This window comes from Thamnophis elegans, chromosome Z, assembly GCF_009769535.1.
Source record: "Thamnophis elegans isolate rThaEle1 chromosome Z, rThaEle1.pri, whole genome shotgun sequence".
NCBI classification, from domain to species: domain Eukaryota; kingdom Metazoa; phylum Chordata; class Lepidosauria; order Squamata; family Colubridae; genus Thamnophis; species Thamnophis elegans.
Window position 1 is genome coordinate 111,482,897 of NC_045558.1, and position 17,412 is coordinate 111,500,308.

At 35.9% G+C, this 17,412-nt stretch overlaps 1 protein-coding gene across 1 annotated transcript; it reads right to left on the reverse strand.

Annotated features, from left to right (window-relative positions):
- Positions 1-7,380: 7,380 nt before the first annotated feature.
- LOC116521486 (olfactory receptor 14A16-like) lies at positions 7,381-8,310 on the reverse strand. The gene has a single exon (XM_032236154.1). It carries the CDS (start codon positions 8,308-8,310, stop codon positions 7,381-7,383), a length of 930 nt encoding a protein of 309 aa, XP_032092045.1.
- Between the last annotated feature and the right edge of the window lie 9,102 nt (positions 8,311-17,412).

Genomic DNA, 17,412 nt, shown 5'->3' on the forward strand with positions numbered 1-17,412 from the left:
GGACAAGTATGATGAACTGGCAGTATCTGACAACAAGTTAGGTTGTGAGTACTGTGCAAAACACATGTTCTCATTAGAGAAAGATATTCATGTTTCTAGAGAGTGGAAACATTTCCAGGTTGTGCCAGCAGGGAAAACTAAGGAGACAGAACAAGCATTGCTCAGAAAAAAAAATTAAAGGAACATTTTCAATTAAAAGCACACTTTATTTGCTTGGAGAGCAGTAAACAATGGGAGCAGGATGCTTTAACAAATCTGTATATAAGTCAACTGATAAACATTTATCCAGTACTTGCAAAATATTTTCTACTGTTTACGATCTGGCGCAAAGATGTAATCCATTCTCAGACATCGAAGCGCAAGTAAATTTGCTAACTTCGGTTGGAGTGGCTTGCATTCACAGAGATCCGAAGTGAAAATAGTTGAATTCATTGCGAACAAAATCAAAGCCACCATGTTTTCCAGGATTATTGCAAAGAATCTAAAGTTGCGCCTAATAATTGATGAAGCCTCAACACTTTCAATGAAAGCAGTGCTGATAGATTTTGTTATAGTTGACGATCCAGAATGCCCAGCAATCATTTTCACTGAGCTTTTGGAATTAGAAAAACAAGATGTGGAAACCATATGTTCTGCAACGATGGGAAGCTTGCGTAAAGTTGGGTTTACCACTGAATATCTCCAGAAGAATTTAATAGCTTTTTGCTCCAATGGTGCCAATATTATGCTTGGAAGAAAATCTGGAGTCAGCACCAGAATAGCTCAAGACTTCCCAAACATCGTCATCTGATACTGCTTGAACTACCAACTTGTGATGGATGGTGCAATAGGAAAAATAAAGCAACTCAACCACTTCAAGATCTTCCATGATAAAATACACACCACCTTCCACAAATCCTGCAAGACCCAGAATGACCTTTTCCAAATCTCTGAACAATTGGGCATTGAAATTGTGAAGATTGGCAGAGTTTGGGGACCAAGATGGACTTCCTGTAGTTTAAGGGCAATCATGGCTGAGTGGCATGCTTATCCAGCGCTACATCAGTTTTTTCTGGGCAATGAGAGATTCCCAGGCATGGCTTTCTGTTTTAAAAATCTATTTTTTTAAAGGATTTGGCCTCATGATAGATATTCTAAATGAGATTTTACATCTGTCAAATGCCCTGCAGGGGAGGGACATAGATATCATCAAGGCCGAAGCTTTTGAAGTGCTTAGACAGAGAAAGGGCAGATATGAAACAGAACTTATGGAAGTGCTAAAAACACAAGCCTTCAAAAACATCAATTTAGCTCCAAATCAACGATTTGTTGTCCTTCCTCATGACAAGATTTTGTCAAGCATCATCACCAATTTGAACAAAAGGCTGATGGATTGCGACCATCTAAAAACAGGTAGCCAATTGCCAGCCGCAAACAAGTTACATTTTATCACATATTTGGAGCCAGATTACTGGAACATTGAAGATGTAATCATTCCATGGGCTGAGGCAGAGGCAGCATTGTTTGAATTGAATTGAATTGAATTGAATTGAATTGAATTGAATTGAATTTTATTATTTATATGTCGCCCTTCTCCGGGAGGACTCAGGGCGGCAAACAATTCAAAAGGGGAAAAAGGGGAACATAAAACGAAATACAGATAATTAAAATAAACAAAAGTCACACAATCATACAAGTCGAGAGGGGAGGGAACTCATCACCCCCAGGCCTGCCAGCAAAGCCAGGTTTTGACGGCTTTTCAGAAGGCCTGGAGAGAGGTGAGGGTCCGAATCCCTGCGGGGAGTTCATTCCAGATGGCCAGAGCTGCCACAGAGAAGGCCCTCCCCCGGGTAGTAGTCAGATGGCATTGGCTAGTAGATGGAACCCGGAGGAGGCCAACCCTGTGGGATCTAATGGGTCTGTGGGAGGTAATTGGCAGCAGGCGGTCTCTCAAGTACCCAGATCCAATACCATGAAGGGCTTTATAAGTTACGACTAGCACCTTGAAGCGTATCCGGAGACTGATCAGTAACCAGTGCAGCTCGCGGAGGATAGGTGTAACGTGGGTGTATCAAGGTGCACCCACAATCGCTTGTGTGGCTGCGTTCTGGACGAGTTGAAGTCTCCGAATACTCTTCAAGGGCTGCCCCATGTAGAGTGCATTGCAGTAGTCCAGTCTTGAGGTCACGAGGACGTGAGTGACTGTTGTGAGTGCCTCCCAGTCCAGGTAGGGACGCAACTGGTGCACCAGGCGAACCTGGGCAAATGCCCCCCTGGTCACAGCCGACAAATGTTGTTCTAAGGTCAAGTTGCGAGCCCTGTCTGAGGGGCATAGGTTTTCACCCCCCAGCCTGAGTGATGGAATATTGACCAAATTTTTGGGAGGGAAATATAACAGCCACTCGGTCTTGTCTGGATTGAGTACAATTTGGTGGAATTTTAAATTTGGTGAAATTTTAAATTATGAAATTAATTTGAATGATTACAGAGATTTTTTGGAAAATGTGCTAAAAAATCCAAACAAGTACAAAATTCCTGATGGTATCAGAAAAGCTAGATATATTGTCAGGACAATTGTTGTTAGTTCAGCAGAGGCAGAAAGGGGGTTATCAAAAATGAACCACATATGTTGAAAGCAAAGAACCCACCTAATTGTTCCAAACATAAGTAATCTGATGGTGATAAGTTTTGTTGGCATGCCTGTTGAGAGATGGCACTCAATTCCTGCAATGAAAAAGCTGATGATCCATGAATAAAGACCAAGAAAGCTGCAATTCAGGAGTCTGGAAGCCTAAGAACAATATGGAAATATCAACAACCAGAAAAGCAATAAGACAAGTAAGTACTTGAGTGTATCTCTTTCATTGTGTTATTGTTATATAAGGTATAAGTGCATGCGATTAAAGTTCTCCTTTCTGTGTCTCTTCTTTGTGCAGGTTATTGGAGCAAGGTGCTAAGGTGGTGGTGTGCAGAAGACTGGCAAGACAGTAATATTCCCTCTGTAAGTAGCTGTCTTTATTGCTGGGTATGCTGGGTTTATCCTTAATATAGTAAGTGCAAGTGATTAAAGTCTTCCTTTCTGTGTCTCTTCTATGTGCAGATTATTGGTGCAAGATGGTGAGGTGGTAGTGCAGAAGATGGAGAAAAGGACAGTAATCTTCCTTTTCCATTATTTTGTGTGCTTGTTTCATCCTAATGCAGTGCATGTAATTAAAGTCCTCCTTTCGGTGCCTCTTCTTTGTGCAGGTTATTGGAGCAAGGTGGTGAGATGGTGGTGTACAGAAGACTGGTAAGGCAGTAATCTTCCTTCTGTAAGTAGCTGTCTTTATTGCTTTGTGTGCTGGTTTCATCCTAATGCAGTGCATGCAATGGAAGAGTTCATTTCTGTGTCTCTTCTTTGTGCAGGCCATTCATGGGAGTCAGTGATACTGAAGACTGACAAGGACAGTCATCTTCCTTCTGTAAGTAGCTCTTTTATTGTTTTGTATACTATTTTAATCTTATTGTAGTTTATCAGTTGGGGCAAAGAATTCAGTGACATTGTCTTGGCCACTCCCACCTGGTCACATGGGTGGCAAATCACTCCCACCAGTCACATGGGCAGCAAGCCACTCCCACCTGGTCACATGGGTGGCAAGCCACTCCCACCCAGTCATATGGGTGGAAAGTCACTCCCACAAAGCAAGCCACACCTACAGAAGAGGTTCCAAAAAATTTTGAAACCCACCACTGACCCAGACATATATGTCATAGTCAATAGTCAGTATAATTTTTAGATTTTCCTTTGCTGAAATAATTCATTTCCCAAATAATCAACAACAATCTTTATTACAGTCATAGATCATCACAAAAGTTAAATATTAAATAAATACATTCTGTAAAAAATATTGGAAAATAACTAAACCACGTAGTAATATGAAAAAGGATCTTTATTTTCCCCCTTATTATCATTGCAACAGTACAAAATTTTGCTGCTGCAAAAGTGGTGGATGAATTCAACTCTTGAAGAAGATGGTTCATGTAGAAATTATCTGATCTACCTAGAAATCTGTCTAATAGAGGGAGAATGTACATTTATCTGATAAAACTTGCAGTACAATAGGACATCTGAGATATCTTCAATTTCCCCACTGCCACATGCACACTTTTGCTCAGTTATTGGAGTTTCATCATGCCTGCCCTGCGAGAGTGCTGATGGGAGGAAAAGTCAGATCTTTTAGATAACTTGCAGGTTCCTACACACTCCATTTAATCTGATTTCTTCTTTAGAGAAATGTCCTGTTAAGTTCTAGCTGGAACTCCATATCTCTTATTCTATTGATAAGCACTTGCTTGGCTAAATCATAGCTAGGGATATTAAAAACAGTGGGGAAAGTCCATAGAAAGCTAGCTTATGCTCTATCATCTGTTTCCATGGAGAAGGGAACTTGTTTATCAGGATTAAAGGGTCAGTCCCTCTGGGAAGAATTGAATTTTTAATCAGTAAGTTTTTATCTTCCAGGATCTAAGTGATTTTGGATTGTTTACAAATATAATAAATAAATATAAATAAATGATTAAAGGTAAAGGTAAAGTTTCCCCTTGCACATATGTGCTAGTCATCCCTGACTATAAGGGGGTGGTGCTCATCTCTGTTTCAAAGCCTAAGAGCCAGCACAGTCCAAAGACGTCTCCATGGCCAGCATGACTAAATAGAGCACTATTACCTTCTCATCCAAGGTGGTTCCTATTTTTCTACTTGCATTTTTGCATGCTTTTGAACTGCTAGGTTGGCAGAAGCTGGGACAAGTAACCTGAGCTCACTCTGTTATGCAGCAGTTGGGATTCAAACTGCCAAACTGCTGACCTTTCTGATCAACAAGCTCAGCATCTTAGCCACTGAGCCACTGCATCCCTCAAATACATGACTAGAAGCATATTAAAAACAGAGTTAATAGCAAGGATAAAATTTACATGTTAAAATTGAAAATCAAAATTAAATATTTTAGAATTTAAAAAGTTAACAACATGGAGGGAGAGCCCTCAAACCATCCCCAGTATTGCATCATACTCTTAGGCTTCAGGCTAAGTGGCAGAGCCAGATCTTAACATTCATCTGGAAAACTCGAAGATTAGACTTGATGCACTACTGAGTCTTTTTTCATTGTCACTTTTTAAAGTTTCTGTATTAAAATCAAAGTTAGGGGTTTTGCCTCATCTCTGGGTCAAAATGTTCCAAAAGTGGGGGTCCCAAAAATGCTTTTTTCAAGAGGCAACTGGACTTTCTGGTTTTTCTTTGAAGACATTTCACTTCTTATCCAAGAAGCTTCTTCAGCTCTGACTGGATGGTAGGAAATGGAAGGATTTATACTCCTTGAACACAGTTGGACATTTGCATTCTTTTAGCAGGTTCTTAAGGTCACCTGGAGATTGATCTGTTTCATCAGGGTTACCTGAGTAGTTCAAATAGGTGTGGAGCCTTCTTGGAACTGTTGAAAGGACTGTGTTGTAGATTGGATATACATGAAGACAAAATGTCTTCAAGAAAAGACCAGGAAGTCCAGTTGCCTCTTGAAAAAAGCACCTTTGGGACAACTATTGAATTGAATTGAATTTATTAGGTTTCTATGCCGCCCAATCCCGAAGGACTCCGAGCGGCTTACAGTATAAAAATAAATTTAAAAACTTAAAAACAATAGGACACACAAAGTTAAAAAAAGAACGCAACGAACACCCAATCAGAAGGCCTGCCGGAATCTATGACCTGGATGACTGAGAATCTCCATAGATAAAAAGTAGAGGCAACAGCAGAAAAGTATGTCCTTCTAGATCCCACCAGTCAAAATTATTTGACTAATGGGATTCACAGCATTCTATCTCTGCTTAGCTGGATGGCATGAGTTATCTAATTAGGATGATGACTCCTGATGGCCCCTCAGTTATCCTAGTCCCAATCCATGTGGAGCTTTAAAGATGATAAATGAATTGGGCTTGGTTTCTATACAGAACTTAACCTAAATTTGTGTTGTCTGAAAGTAAATATCATCACTTCCACCTATTAGTCAGGAAAAATAAATCCTTTTCCCTCTCTCTATTTATAACTTCTGATTTATTTTCCAAAATTTTCACTTTGTCAATAATTTATTTTAAATCTGCCAATTTCCTTACAGAACCTTCATTTTTCTTCACCTCTTCCATATATTTTTTCATCCCTGCAAATCCTTCTTCCATTTCTTTTTAAACTATTGCAAAGATATTTTTAAGCAAATTCTTCAAATAATTTCTGCAATACATCTTTTAAAAAGGCCATTATCAGAAATTTGTTCTAGTAAATCTTTGTATTCACCAGGTTTATTAGCTTTTCTTATGGTTGCCTGGTGAGAAAGTGAAAGTATGTCAGTTATTTTATTGCTTTATTTTTTTCTGCTTAATTTTTATCTATTTTGACCCTTTTAGTTTCACTACACTTTCTGTAGTCATAATTAAACAATCTAGCTCATGTTCTCAACCACAGAGAAGTCTGATCTGTTACTCTAATTAAATTTACTATTTTCAAATACTCTTTCATTAAAGAAAAATAATCCTGTTTTTTTTAAAATCAGTTGTCTTTCCCTGTTTAAAAATTTCCGATATCATAATCTTGTCAAGCTTTTTTTTCTTCAAAATATTTTTAAGATATTCCCTCTCTTCTTAAATTCAAAAGCAGATGCTCACTGAGATTTTTTTTTAACCTTTGCTGTGATTTGGACTATCTCCCTTAAATAGTAAAGCAATTGAATCATAAGATGATTATTTTTTTGTCAGCCAAATGTCTTTAAAAAGCTGTGATGCAATTTAGGTCACTTTTTAAATCCTTGACTACCAAACTCCTCACAATCAACCACAAGACTAAATTCCTGCAGGAATTTTTGCTAGGAGCAGCTCTTCCAAACCACAAATAGATATGCCCAATTTCTCCTTCATCTGTAGGAATTTTCCATCAGCAGAATTAACTCCTGATTGGCAAGTCCACTGCTGTACTGTTTCTGCATCTAACTCCAGAAACCAGGCTTGAATAACATGGATATTTACACTATGATAACATTAAAGTTAATATGGGCTTTAAAAATCATTTTATTACATATTGTTACTATGGAATAAACATTAAACCCAGGTTCTGTCAAAAATATCCTTAGGGATCACAATTCAGGAGCATATTATTAAATAAAAATTTCAGATATTGGAAAATATCTGGAATTACCTATTGGAAAATTATCAAGAGAAATTTAAAATCAGAACAAATTAACAATTAATAGTAGGATATACTTGTTAATGGTTTCACATTTATAATTGAAAGATTGTAAGATTAAAATGGATAAAAAGAATTACAGTTAAAGTAGATCCCAAATCTAAATCTAGAAAGGAAAGGCAGGAAAAGAATGCTTAGAACCAAAGTTTGGACAGAGCTGTCTTTATGTCTTTGTTTCTCATGCTGTAAACCAGTGGATTTAGAATGGGTGGGACAAGGGAATATGTAATGGTCAGTATTATATCCAGATCAGAGGGAGAATTTGAGGGAAGCTTCATGTATGTGAGTGTTCCTGTGAACATTAACACAGAAACAACAGTGAGATGAGGAAGACAAGTAGATAAGGCTTTTTGTCTTCCCTGTATAGATGGTATTCGGAACACTGCACTCAAAATCTTTATGTAACTTACCAAAATGAAGATAAATAAACCTAATACTATAATAATACTGAAGGCAAGAATTCCAGCTTCACCTTGATTGAAATCTGAGCAAGTGAGCTTTAATAATTGTGGGATCTCACAGAAGAACTGATCAACAACATCAGAGCAAAAAGGAACTGTAAATGTGCCAATTGCATGCAGGATTCCAAAGAAAAAACCACTGATCCATACACTAGCAATCATCTGGGTACATGTTCTCCTGTTCATCACCATTTCATACTGCAAGGGGTTGCAAATTGCAACATATCGGTCATATGCCATGACTGTGAGAAGAAAGAAATCAGATGTCAAAAATGAAACGAACAAGAGAGCTTGAGAAATGCAACCAGAATAAGAAATATATCTGGTATTCATGAGAGAATTTGCTATAGATTTAGGCATAATGACTGAAACAGAAGCGAGATCCAGCATGGCCAAGTTCACGAGAAAAAAGTACATGGGAATGTGCAAATGGTGGTCAAAAGTCACAGCTGAGATGATGAGAAGATTTGCTATTGAAATTGTGAAGTAGAAGGCTAGAAATACAAAACAATGTAGAATTTGTAGTTCCCGAATGACTGAGAATTCCAGAAGCAAGAATGTAGTCACAGAAGTCTGGTTACCCACCAAGAGTTTCTTATTCATTATTAAGATGTATATACCATCTGAAAAAAAAGAAAATAATTAAAAGTACAGTTGGAGTCAATTTGGAAAAATAACTATTTCTCTGGTGATTCAGAAATTGTAATTCTCAATTTGTACTTTCATGCTTCAGTACCAAGTCTTCCATTTTATATTCATCTTTGAATAAATAAAAAGCATTAATAAGTCTTTGAAATTAAAATTTCACTCCATTTTAGATTTCATTTATAACTACTATCTCATTAGAATTAAAATCAGAAAGTAATAAAATAACTGAACTGGAATAAGAAAAATTGAAATATTCAATTGCCTGCACTATTCTGATCTTTGTAATTAAAACAAGTGATTGTATGGCATCTGCAGAACTCTCCACGTTGATATTCATTCTGATGTCATCTACTGGTTTACGATGACCTTTTGCCTCTGCTCATACTAGCTAACAAAGAGCCCAAACACCCCAAGATTGCTTATTTTGTAATTGAAAGTTTGGCAATCTGGGTGTTTGTTTCTCTATGTATGTATCCATGTATCCAAAACAACTGGAAATATCCAGATTGCTAAGGTTGATGTGCATCAATGAACAAACATATAGATTAACATTTCCCAACCTGATAATAACAGGATAATTACATACTCTAAATCCTGTACAATCTGTAAGGATGCTCTAATATGCGTTACTTGTCTGTAATTTAGGAAAAGTATCTACCACCATTTGTTTCAATGTTATTACCATTCTTGCATTTAATATATTTACCTACTCAACAGGTAGAGTGGGAGATGTTGCTAAATATCAGAAAAATGCTTACTTTAAAATAAATGTAATCTATAATTTAAAAAGAGAAAATTGTATTTTGGATTCTACAAGATGGAAAATAAACAATACTAAATATAAACCCAGTCAACAAAACAGAAAAGCAAATATCTCAAATATCCAGTAATTCATTATTATTACAATTTATGCCTATTATTAACTTACTATTTTTGGTCTTTGCTTCTCAATTTATTTCTGATGTTTTTCTTCCACCAATAGTTTATAGATGAACTACAGAATACTATGTCTATTTATACACATTTTATGTTAATACATTAGATAAATGAGAAATTTGTCTATTGTCTTGGGAAACAGACTTCATGCAAATGCCTCAAGAGTGAAACACTAGTTAGAAGTATACAGCAACACAGCAAAGAGACTGGGTCAATAAACTCAACTTCAATATATCTGATTATATTGATGTGTTTCAGTAATGAGTTTTCTTCTGTTTTGGGCAAAAGATTAATTATTCTTGGTCTTCATTTGCTTATTAGACTATGATATTGAATATGTACTAACCATTATTAGCAGAACATATACTAGTGTTCTTCATTACTACATTACTAAGAAATAGTATATAGTTTTTACTAGTAAGGTTTATCAATTAAATGTTCACTTAGACTTATAGAACTAGGAAAAGTTGTATATAAATACTGGTGGGAGATAATAGGTTTAATAGATCAATTAAAAATTGGCTAACTTTAAGAAAATTAAGAAAAAATAATAAAAGTGAACAAATTAGAATATGGTACATTTTGTTTGTATGTTATGTTTGTTTTCCTACGAATTCCCTCTGCACATAGCAAATGTAAGCCAAGTGATTTTTTTAAAGATATATTTTTAGAGATTAGAGAATGAAATTATTATATTTGAGCTGATTGGAGGGAATGAAGGTTTAGCAATTAAAGCAAAAATATTGGATAATGGTGCTAACAAAATAAGCCTAGCACTTTTTTTTCTTTCTAAACACATAGAGTGGAAAGATTAGTTAAACATATTATCTCTTCTTAGACTGGACTCTATGATGTTAATTAATTGCTGCTATTGCAGCTAATTTGTGTTGCTTCCTGAAACTGACAAGACCCTAATCAATTTTACATTAAAAGCTTTCTTTTGTCTCCTAAGTGGCTCTCTGCTCAGAGTTGTAGATATGCTAGGCAACGGTTGTGCTAAAACATTGCTTTCTATGCTTATCCTCAATGTGTGACTACTAATTCTCTTGTAATCTCTTCCTCTCCAAGGAATGTAAATACAAATATTAATTTCCTTCTTGCTAATCATTCCACTGCAATGGTATGCATTCCAAAATGTGGGATGTATTGAGGGGAGAGAGCTGTAAGATTTATCCTTTTCATCCAGTTTCCACATGAGTCAAGTCCCAGAAAGCTTCCCTACCATTTGAGTTTACCAGGCTGTTTAGGATTGTATCCTTCTGAACAGTATAAGTATTTTTCAGGGACAAAGAATTATCATCCTGGTGTTTTTTTAGGGTTCTTGCTCTTTGGTATCCATCTTGGAAAGTCTAAACCAAGTATCAACACAAAAATTAACAGCAACAATATAAAAACAAACAAAAAAGTCAAGTCTTGTAGGTAATTTTGAATATTACAAAGGATGCAAAATAATGTTTAGAATAATTTGAAGCAGATTGTCCTCTTACATGGAAAAAGAGGTGTCAGATACAGTATTTAAGTCAGTTTTGGAAAAGGTGAAGATTGCCGATGGACATTGGATAATTGAGAAAACCAGATTCACAAAAAATAAGTTAACCCATGCTTCATTGATTATAAAAAAGATTTTTTGGTTATGTCAATCCCATTAAAATTTTGTAATGTGCTTAGAAATGTAGCAATCTGTAAGTTCTCATTGTCTTCATATAAAAGTTATACAAAAGTAATAGATAATATAAGCAGAATTTGATGAACAAACTAGTTCTAACCTGGCAAAGGAGTGAGACAAACCTGTACACTCTCTCCTTATTTATTTATCCTGTATGCTGGATATCTATTAAGGATAACTGGATTGGAAGAATATGAGTGTAGTTTTAAAATGGTAGAAGAAACATTAATAACCTGCGTTTGCTGATGACACTATTCTGATAGGTCAAAATGTAATGGATCTGCAAGTAATATCTAGTAAAAGCAAGTTATCTAGTAATAAAGATTAAGGAGCATGAAAATATTGGACTGAAACTAAATATAAAGGAATATTAAGAACAAATTAATGATGACATATACAACTTGCTTTAGAAATAACAAAGTAGTTTTTAAAACAGTCTTTCTTTTAGAATCAGCCATCATTAAAACTGCAAGTACCAAAAATACTTGGTAGAGTAAAGGCCTTGAAATGAAATGCAGATGTCATTTTGTGATGTATACTTAAAAAGATGACAATACTGCAGGTAATAGTATTCCCTGTGACATTCTGTGGAAACAAATGTTGAACCTGGGAGAAGCAGGATAGAACAAGTATTGGCACTTTTGAACTTTGATGTTAGAGAAGAAAGCCAAAAAAGCTTATGCAAAGATTTAGCTCTAAGGAAAAATCTGTAATGCTGGGAAAAAGAGGAAGGAATGGAAGAAAAAAGAGGAAAGATAACAACAGCAATGAGTATAACTTTGAAAAACCTGATAGACCATGTTAGGCACAGATTGTCAAATGGGCATTAAGAATCAATATTGACATGATGGTGAAATATGAGCGGGGAGCAAGGTCATCTAGCTGACTTGATACACCTATTTGGCAATCCATACAACTAAACCATTTTACTAGCCTTTAATATTCTGAATTTATAGAACTAAATAGCATTACAATTAGTAAATATTTAAAAAGTACACATTTTACTACAGTGAGTCAGGTGAGCTTGGTTCTTGGAAGGAATATAAGATTTTGATTTACAATTAAATTACATTCTGAAAATTTTGTATTTTTCTATTTCTGAAGAGCTTTGGCATATTGTGTGTAGACAGTTGTGAAAAGAGTTATTCTATTCCTCTAAGATAGTGATCCCAACCTTTCCCCACACCCCTAGAACACTTCTCATATATTCTTGCATTCTCTCTTGAAAATATAAATAATTATATGCATATACTTATATACATGCACTATAATTTTGAAACTTCTAAATCCATGTTTTTGCACCCTTTGGAAGATCATCTTGCAGTTGGGAATCCTTACTCTAAGGGCACATATTTATGAAATTCTAAATCATAGTTTATTATTTCTCAGTCTTTGAACTGACTTCATGTCAATGATATGCAAAACTGGAAAAAATAATTCTGTGTGGTTTAGATGATCTCCTCCCCCTCCCCCTCCTTCTTTTCATTATTCCCCACACTTATAGGTCTCCCTTGAATTTATATTTGGATTGTTTAAATGCCGAGAACCAATATATTGAAATTGTTATTAATGACTTATGATCATTGTAGCACACACACTGAAATTACATAGTTATTACTGTAACAGAAACAATAGCAACAAAATATTTAGACATAAGCATTTAGACTAATCTTTTAAATCAAACCAAATCTCTCTTGAAAATCATCAGAGGGAAATTGCTAGAGGGAAATCACCAGAGAGACAAGGAGAGATATCAATACATTCCTTTCTCTTTCTTAAATCCTCTTGTCTAAGAGATTATAGCGACTTCATTTATTACCAAATGAGCACATAATATTGGGTATGGAAAGTGCATCAGAATAATAATAATAATAAAAACCCTGCTTTGAAGGGTAGTGTGAAAGATGACTGATAGATGACAGAAAATAGATAGAAAAGCAGCTAATGAGCATTACCACTATTACTGACTTCTCCAGACAAATGAGTTTAAATGTCAGGTTTCTGAATATATTTTGAGAAATATATTTCCTTTGTCAGTTATATTATGTATGTATAAATATACAGAAAGAATAATATAAATAATTTCAATATTGCAATAAATATTTGATAATTAATTATAAATTATATATCAGGATTAACTTTGTAAAAAATGTTTACATAATCTGAAAAATCTTCCTTGTTTAACATTCTCTGGACAGTGAATTGAATTGAATTGAATTGAATTGATTTTATTTGTAGGCCGCCCTTTTCCCTGAGGGGACTCAGGGCGGCTCACAGAAACCAGGGAGAGGGGAATACAATACAATACAGTACTAAGACAACAACACATAATAAAAATGATACACAACATGCATACAACATTCGGGCGGGGTAATGGTCCTTATCCCCAGGCCTGACGGGCGAGCCAGTTCTTCAAGGCTGTGCGGAAGGCCTGGACGGTGAAAAAATGAGTCTCAGTCTTTTTAATTATCCCCAAAAAGCACTTAGAATAATGTTCAGTATAGATAAAGTCAAAATGTTTATATTACAATTATATTTAATGTTTTATACTTACACAATTTCTATTTATAGGAAAAAATCGCCTATGGGCAAACCGGAAGTCCCTTCCCAAACTTCCAGGTTGCCCATAAGATGGTTTTTTGCCTTCCAGAAGCTCTGGAGGTTTCCCTGAAGCCTCTGTAGGAAGAAAAATGGCCCAGTGTGCAAAAAGTCTGGTCCCAAACTTCCGGTTTGCACGTTGGGTTGTTTTTTTGCTTCCAGAGGCTTCAAGGAAGCCTCTGGAGGGCAAAAAAACAAAAAAAAAATAAAGGCCGAAGTCAGCTGGCCAGCACATGCATGCATGCTGAAGATGACAGGGCAATGCATGCCATAGATTCACCATCACGACCCTACTGGATAAATAGACATCATCATAGATACAAGGAGACTGGATGAATAGATATCACCAGAACAATAAGAATTATTAACAATTTCATTTCTTTTTCTTAACCCTTCTTGTCAGACAAATTACCTTAACATCATTTATGACCAGAAAAATATGTAATGGTGGGAATGGAAAATGCATCAGAAGCAAAGGAAACTTGCTTTGAAAGGTAGTATGTAAAAGAGAGAGAGAAAAGAGACAGACTTATATCTATTGAATAAACAGTACAGTTACTTCTAACCTCTTTTTGTATATGTGAATATTTTTAAATGTACAGAAAACAAGAAAAGTAATTTCACTTAATATGCAATAATAACACTTTCCAATTTAATATGGATTATAAATTGTTAAACAGAATTAACTTTACAATATTTTCTGTGTAAAGTACACAAGAAAGCAGGGATGGGTTCTGGCTGGCGTTACTGCCAGTTCGCTTGCCAATGCACTTTGCAATGAACATTGCTCTATGCATGCGAAGAACTAATAAAAAGATAGCGATGGCAACCATGAAGGCAACTGGTTTGGAGGCATGTCCAGACTGGGTCACTATCCAGTTCTGTGACCCAGGCCGGCACATCACTACCAAACTGCTCCGAACCAGTAGAAATCCACCTCTGCAAGAAAGTGCATAATCTCTACAGCGGTTCTTCTAACAAGCAAACTGTAATGAGTCAAATGGAGGGGGAAGATGTGAAACAATATAGTCCTTTACCAATCTCTCAAAACACTTCCTCACATTAGAAGCAGATGCATATAATACATCTAAGAGAAAGACAAACTTCATTTTATTTTTGTGAAGTCATATTTTCTGCTATATAGCTGTTATTTCTAAAATAGTATTTTATATCTTGCCCTTAATTTTGTTGGTTTTTTTGGGGGGACAATATTTGCTGTTTTTCTTTTTATAGGGACAACTGCTCTGTAACTTATTGTAGGCTATTTCTCTTTTTAATCCTATTAAAGTATTGTTCTATTTTATTGCACAAATTATCTCCTCTTTAAACTGTTTAGCTTTCCCTTTCCATTTTACCATTTCTTTTTTTCAAAATAAATTATTGTTTCAAGATAGAAAGGGGTTGAGGAGTCGGAAAAGAAGCTAGAATTTGCCAGAAACAAATTACTAGCAAATTTAAATACCAATTGTTCTGTCAGTGTTCTTTTCCTGGTGCTTCTCCTTCCTTTTCTTGTGTTTGTGTGTTTTCCTCTTAACCAATGCATATTTCTTCTGAGAAACACCTCCTTCCTTTCCTACTAAAATGTATTTTGAAGCCTGCACAACAAAGCATGTGCACCACTCTGAAGCTATTTTAAAGCAGTCAGGATCCAATCAGCTGCACTTATACGTTGTAACATCCTTATACAAAGTAAAAAAGTAACATGTGTATACAAAGTAACATGCTTATAAAATTATGCAGCCAAAAAGTGACAAAAATAATTAAGAAAATTAATTATGCTTAAATGACCACATTAAAAATCCCCAAAAGTTACTTTGCTTTTTATACTGTACAAAACAGTACAGTACTCTGATTGTTAGTCCACAACTGCCTAACCATTGTTTTGCTACAATTATGCAAACTGGTTTTAACAAATTTAAGATCTAAGGAGTTTATATTGGTAATCTCTTCAAAAGAATGAATAACCTCATTTATAATACAAAGAAAGATTCTGGGAATGCCTTCAAAGTGATTTTTATTGTATGTTAATTCATTTAAAGTGCACATGGAAGAAATATATACAAATCCAAAAACAGAAAGATTCAGATTCAGAAGAAACACTAGCTGAGCTGTCTATCCAAGTAATAGACTAAAGAAACCTGAACAATGAAATACTAGATCTAATCAGGAGGTGAGGTTTTCCTCTCTTGTAGATTTTCATAATACTAAAGACCAGTCTTAATTTTGTTTTTGCATTTATTTCTCCTCTAAAGATTGCTGAAGTTCCTTACCATTTAGTATTTTTTTTTTAGTATTTTATTTGGATTTATAGGCCGCCCTTTTCCCTGAGGGGACTCAGGGCGGCTTACAATCATTAGGGAGGGGGTGCAATTCAAAACAAACAATATGTGAACAAAATAAATAAAGTAATAAAAACACAACTTGCATTCAACATTCAACACTCGGGTGGGGCAAATTAGAGACTTATCCCCAGGCCTGTTGGGATAGCCAGGTCTTAAGGGCTGCGCGGAAGGCCTGGACAGTGGTGAGGGTGCGTATCTCGACGGGGAGATCGTTCCACAGGGTTGGAGCTGCAACAGAAAAGGCTCTCCTCCGTGTAGTCGCCAGTCGACATTGACTGGCGGATGGGATTTGGAGGAGGCCCAGTCTGTGCGATCTTATCGGTCGGAGGGAGGGAGAAATAATTATATTAATTAGATCAGTGTTCAACTCCCAGAATTCTGGGAGTTGAAGTCCACATACTTTCAAGTCTTCAAGGTGGAGAAACACTGAGATAGATGATAATGAGATGAGGGAGGGAGAGGGGGAGAGAGAGAGAGAGAGAGAGAGAGAGAGAGAGAGACAGAGAGAGAGACAGAGAGACAGAGAGAGAGAGACCATAACTAGATAGACAGATAGGCAGGCAGATAGACAGACGGATGGATGGATAGAGAGAGAGAGGATGTGTATAATTAAGGTGACCAGACGTCCCTAGCGAGGCCGCGGGCTGGGAGTAACCGCCGCGGCCAGCTCCCTCCCCCCCCGTCAAAGGTGTCCCTCTTTACCAATCTGAAAATCTGGTCACCTTATATAAGAGCCACTGATGAACTAATAAAAAATAATTGGCAGACAACCTAAAGCATAATTCCCATCTAGTACAGTTCTTCACTGGACAATACATATCACAAAATAATTTGATAAAAATTCTTCAGTTCTTGTGCAAGTCCTGTCCTAGCAATATTTTTCTTTTTTACTTTTTAAATAGTCTTGCCATTAGCCTGACTCTTTGTCTTAAAAAAAAAAATCCTTCATCATGAATTGTTATCTTTCCTGATGGTTTAAGAGCAACATTTATATTAATGAGTGGATTTCCACATAGACAATTGCAAAAAAATGGAGACTACTCCAGCTGAAGCATCCTCATTCTTCCTTAGAATAATGGATATTTGTACAGCCAATTACCACAGTAGCAAAACTCACTCGTGGCAGATTACTGTTCATCTGACCAAAATCAATTTGAATTGAAACATAAGCATACTGAAAGCAGGGGAAATTGTCGTAGCTGTTATATGGCCATAGCTATTAAATAGTTCTTCAATTTATAAGAAAGAGACAGTCAATGAGTTAATGTTTCTTTCTGGCTCTATTGATTTCTAAAACTGATTTGGGAGGAACAATCAGTGAAAAATTGCTGATTGATGATAAATCACTGGGAGAAGGGGAGTGGGCAGAATATCAATAACCTATTTCTTTATAACCTTGTAAGCTCTTCTGTAAGATTTCAGAAACAATCGGACATGAATAGATGATCATTCTATGCTCAAAACTAAAAGGGTAGGGTTTAGTTTTAGACTATAAAATATTTGTGCTTACAAAAA

What these genes read in the sequence shown, in the direction of transcription:
- LOC116521486 (XM_032236154.1), bottom strand. Translation starts at nt 8,310, where the DNA reads ATGAATAAGAAACTCTTGGTGGGTAACCAGACTTCTGTGACTACATTC.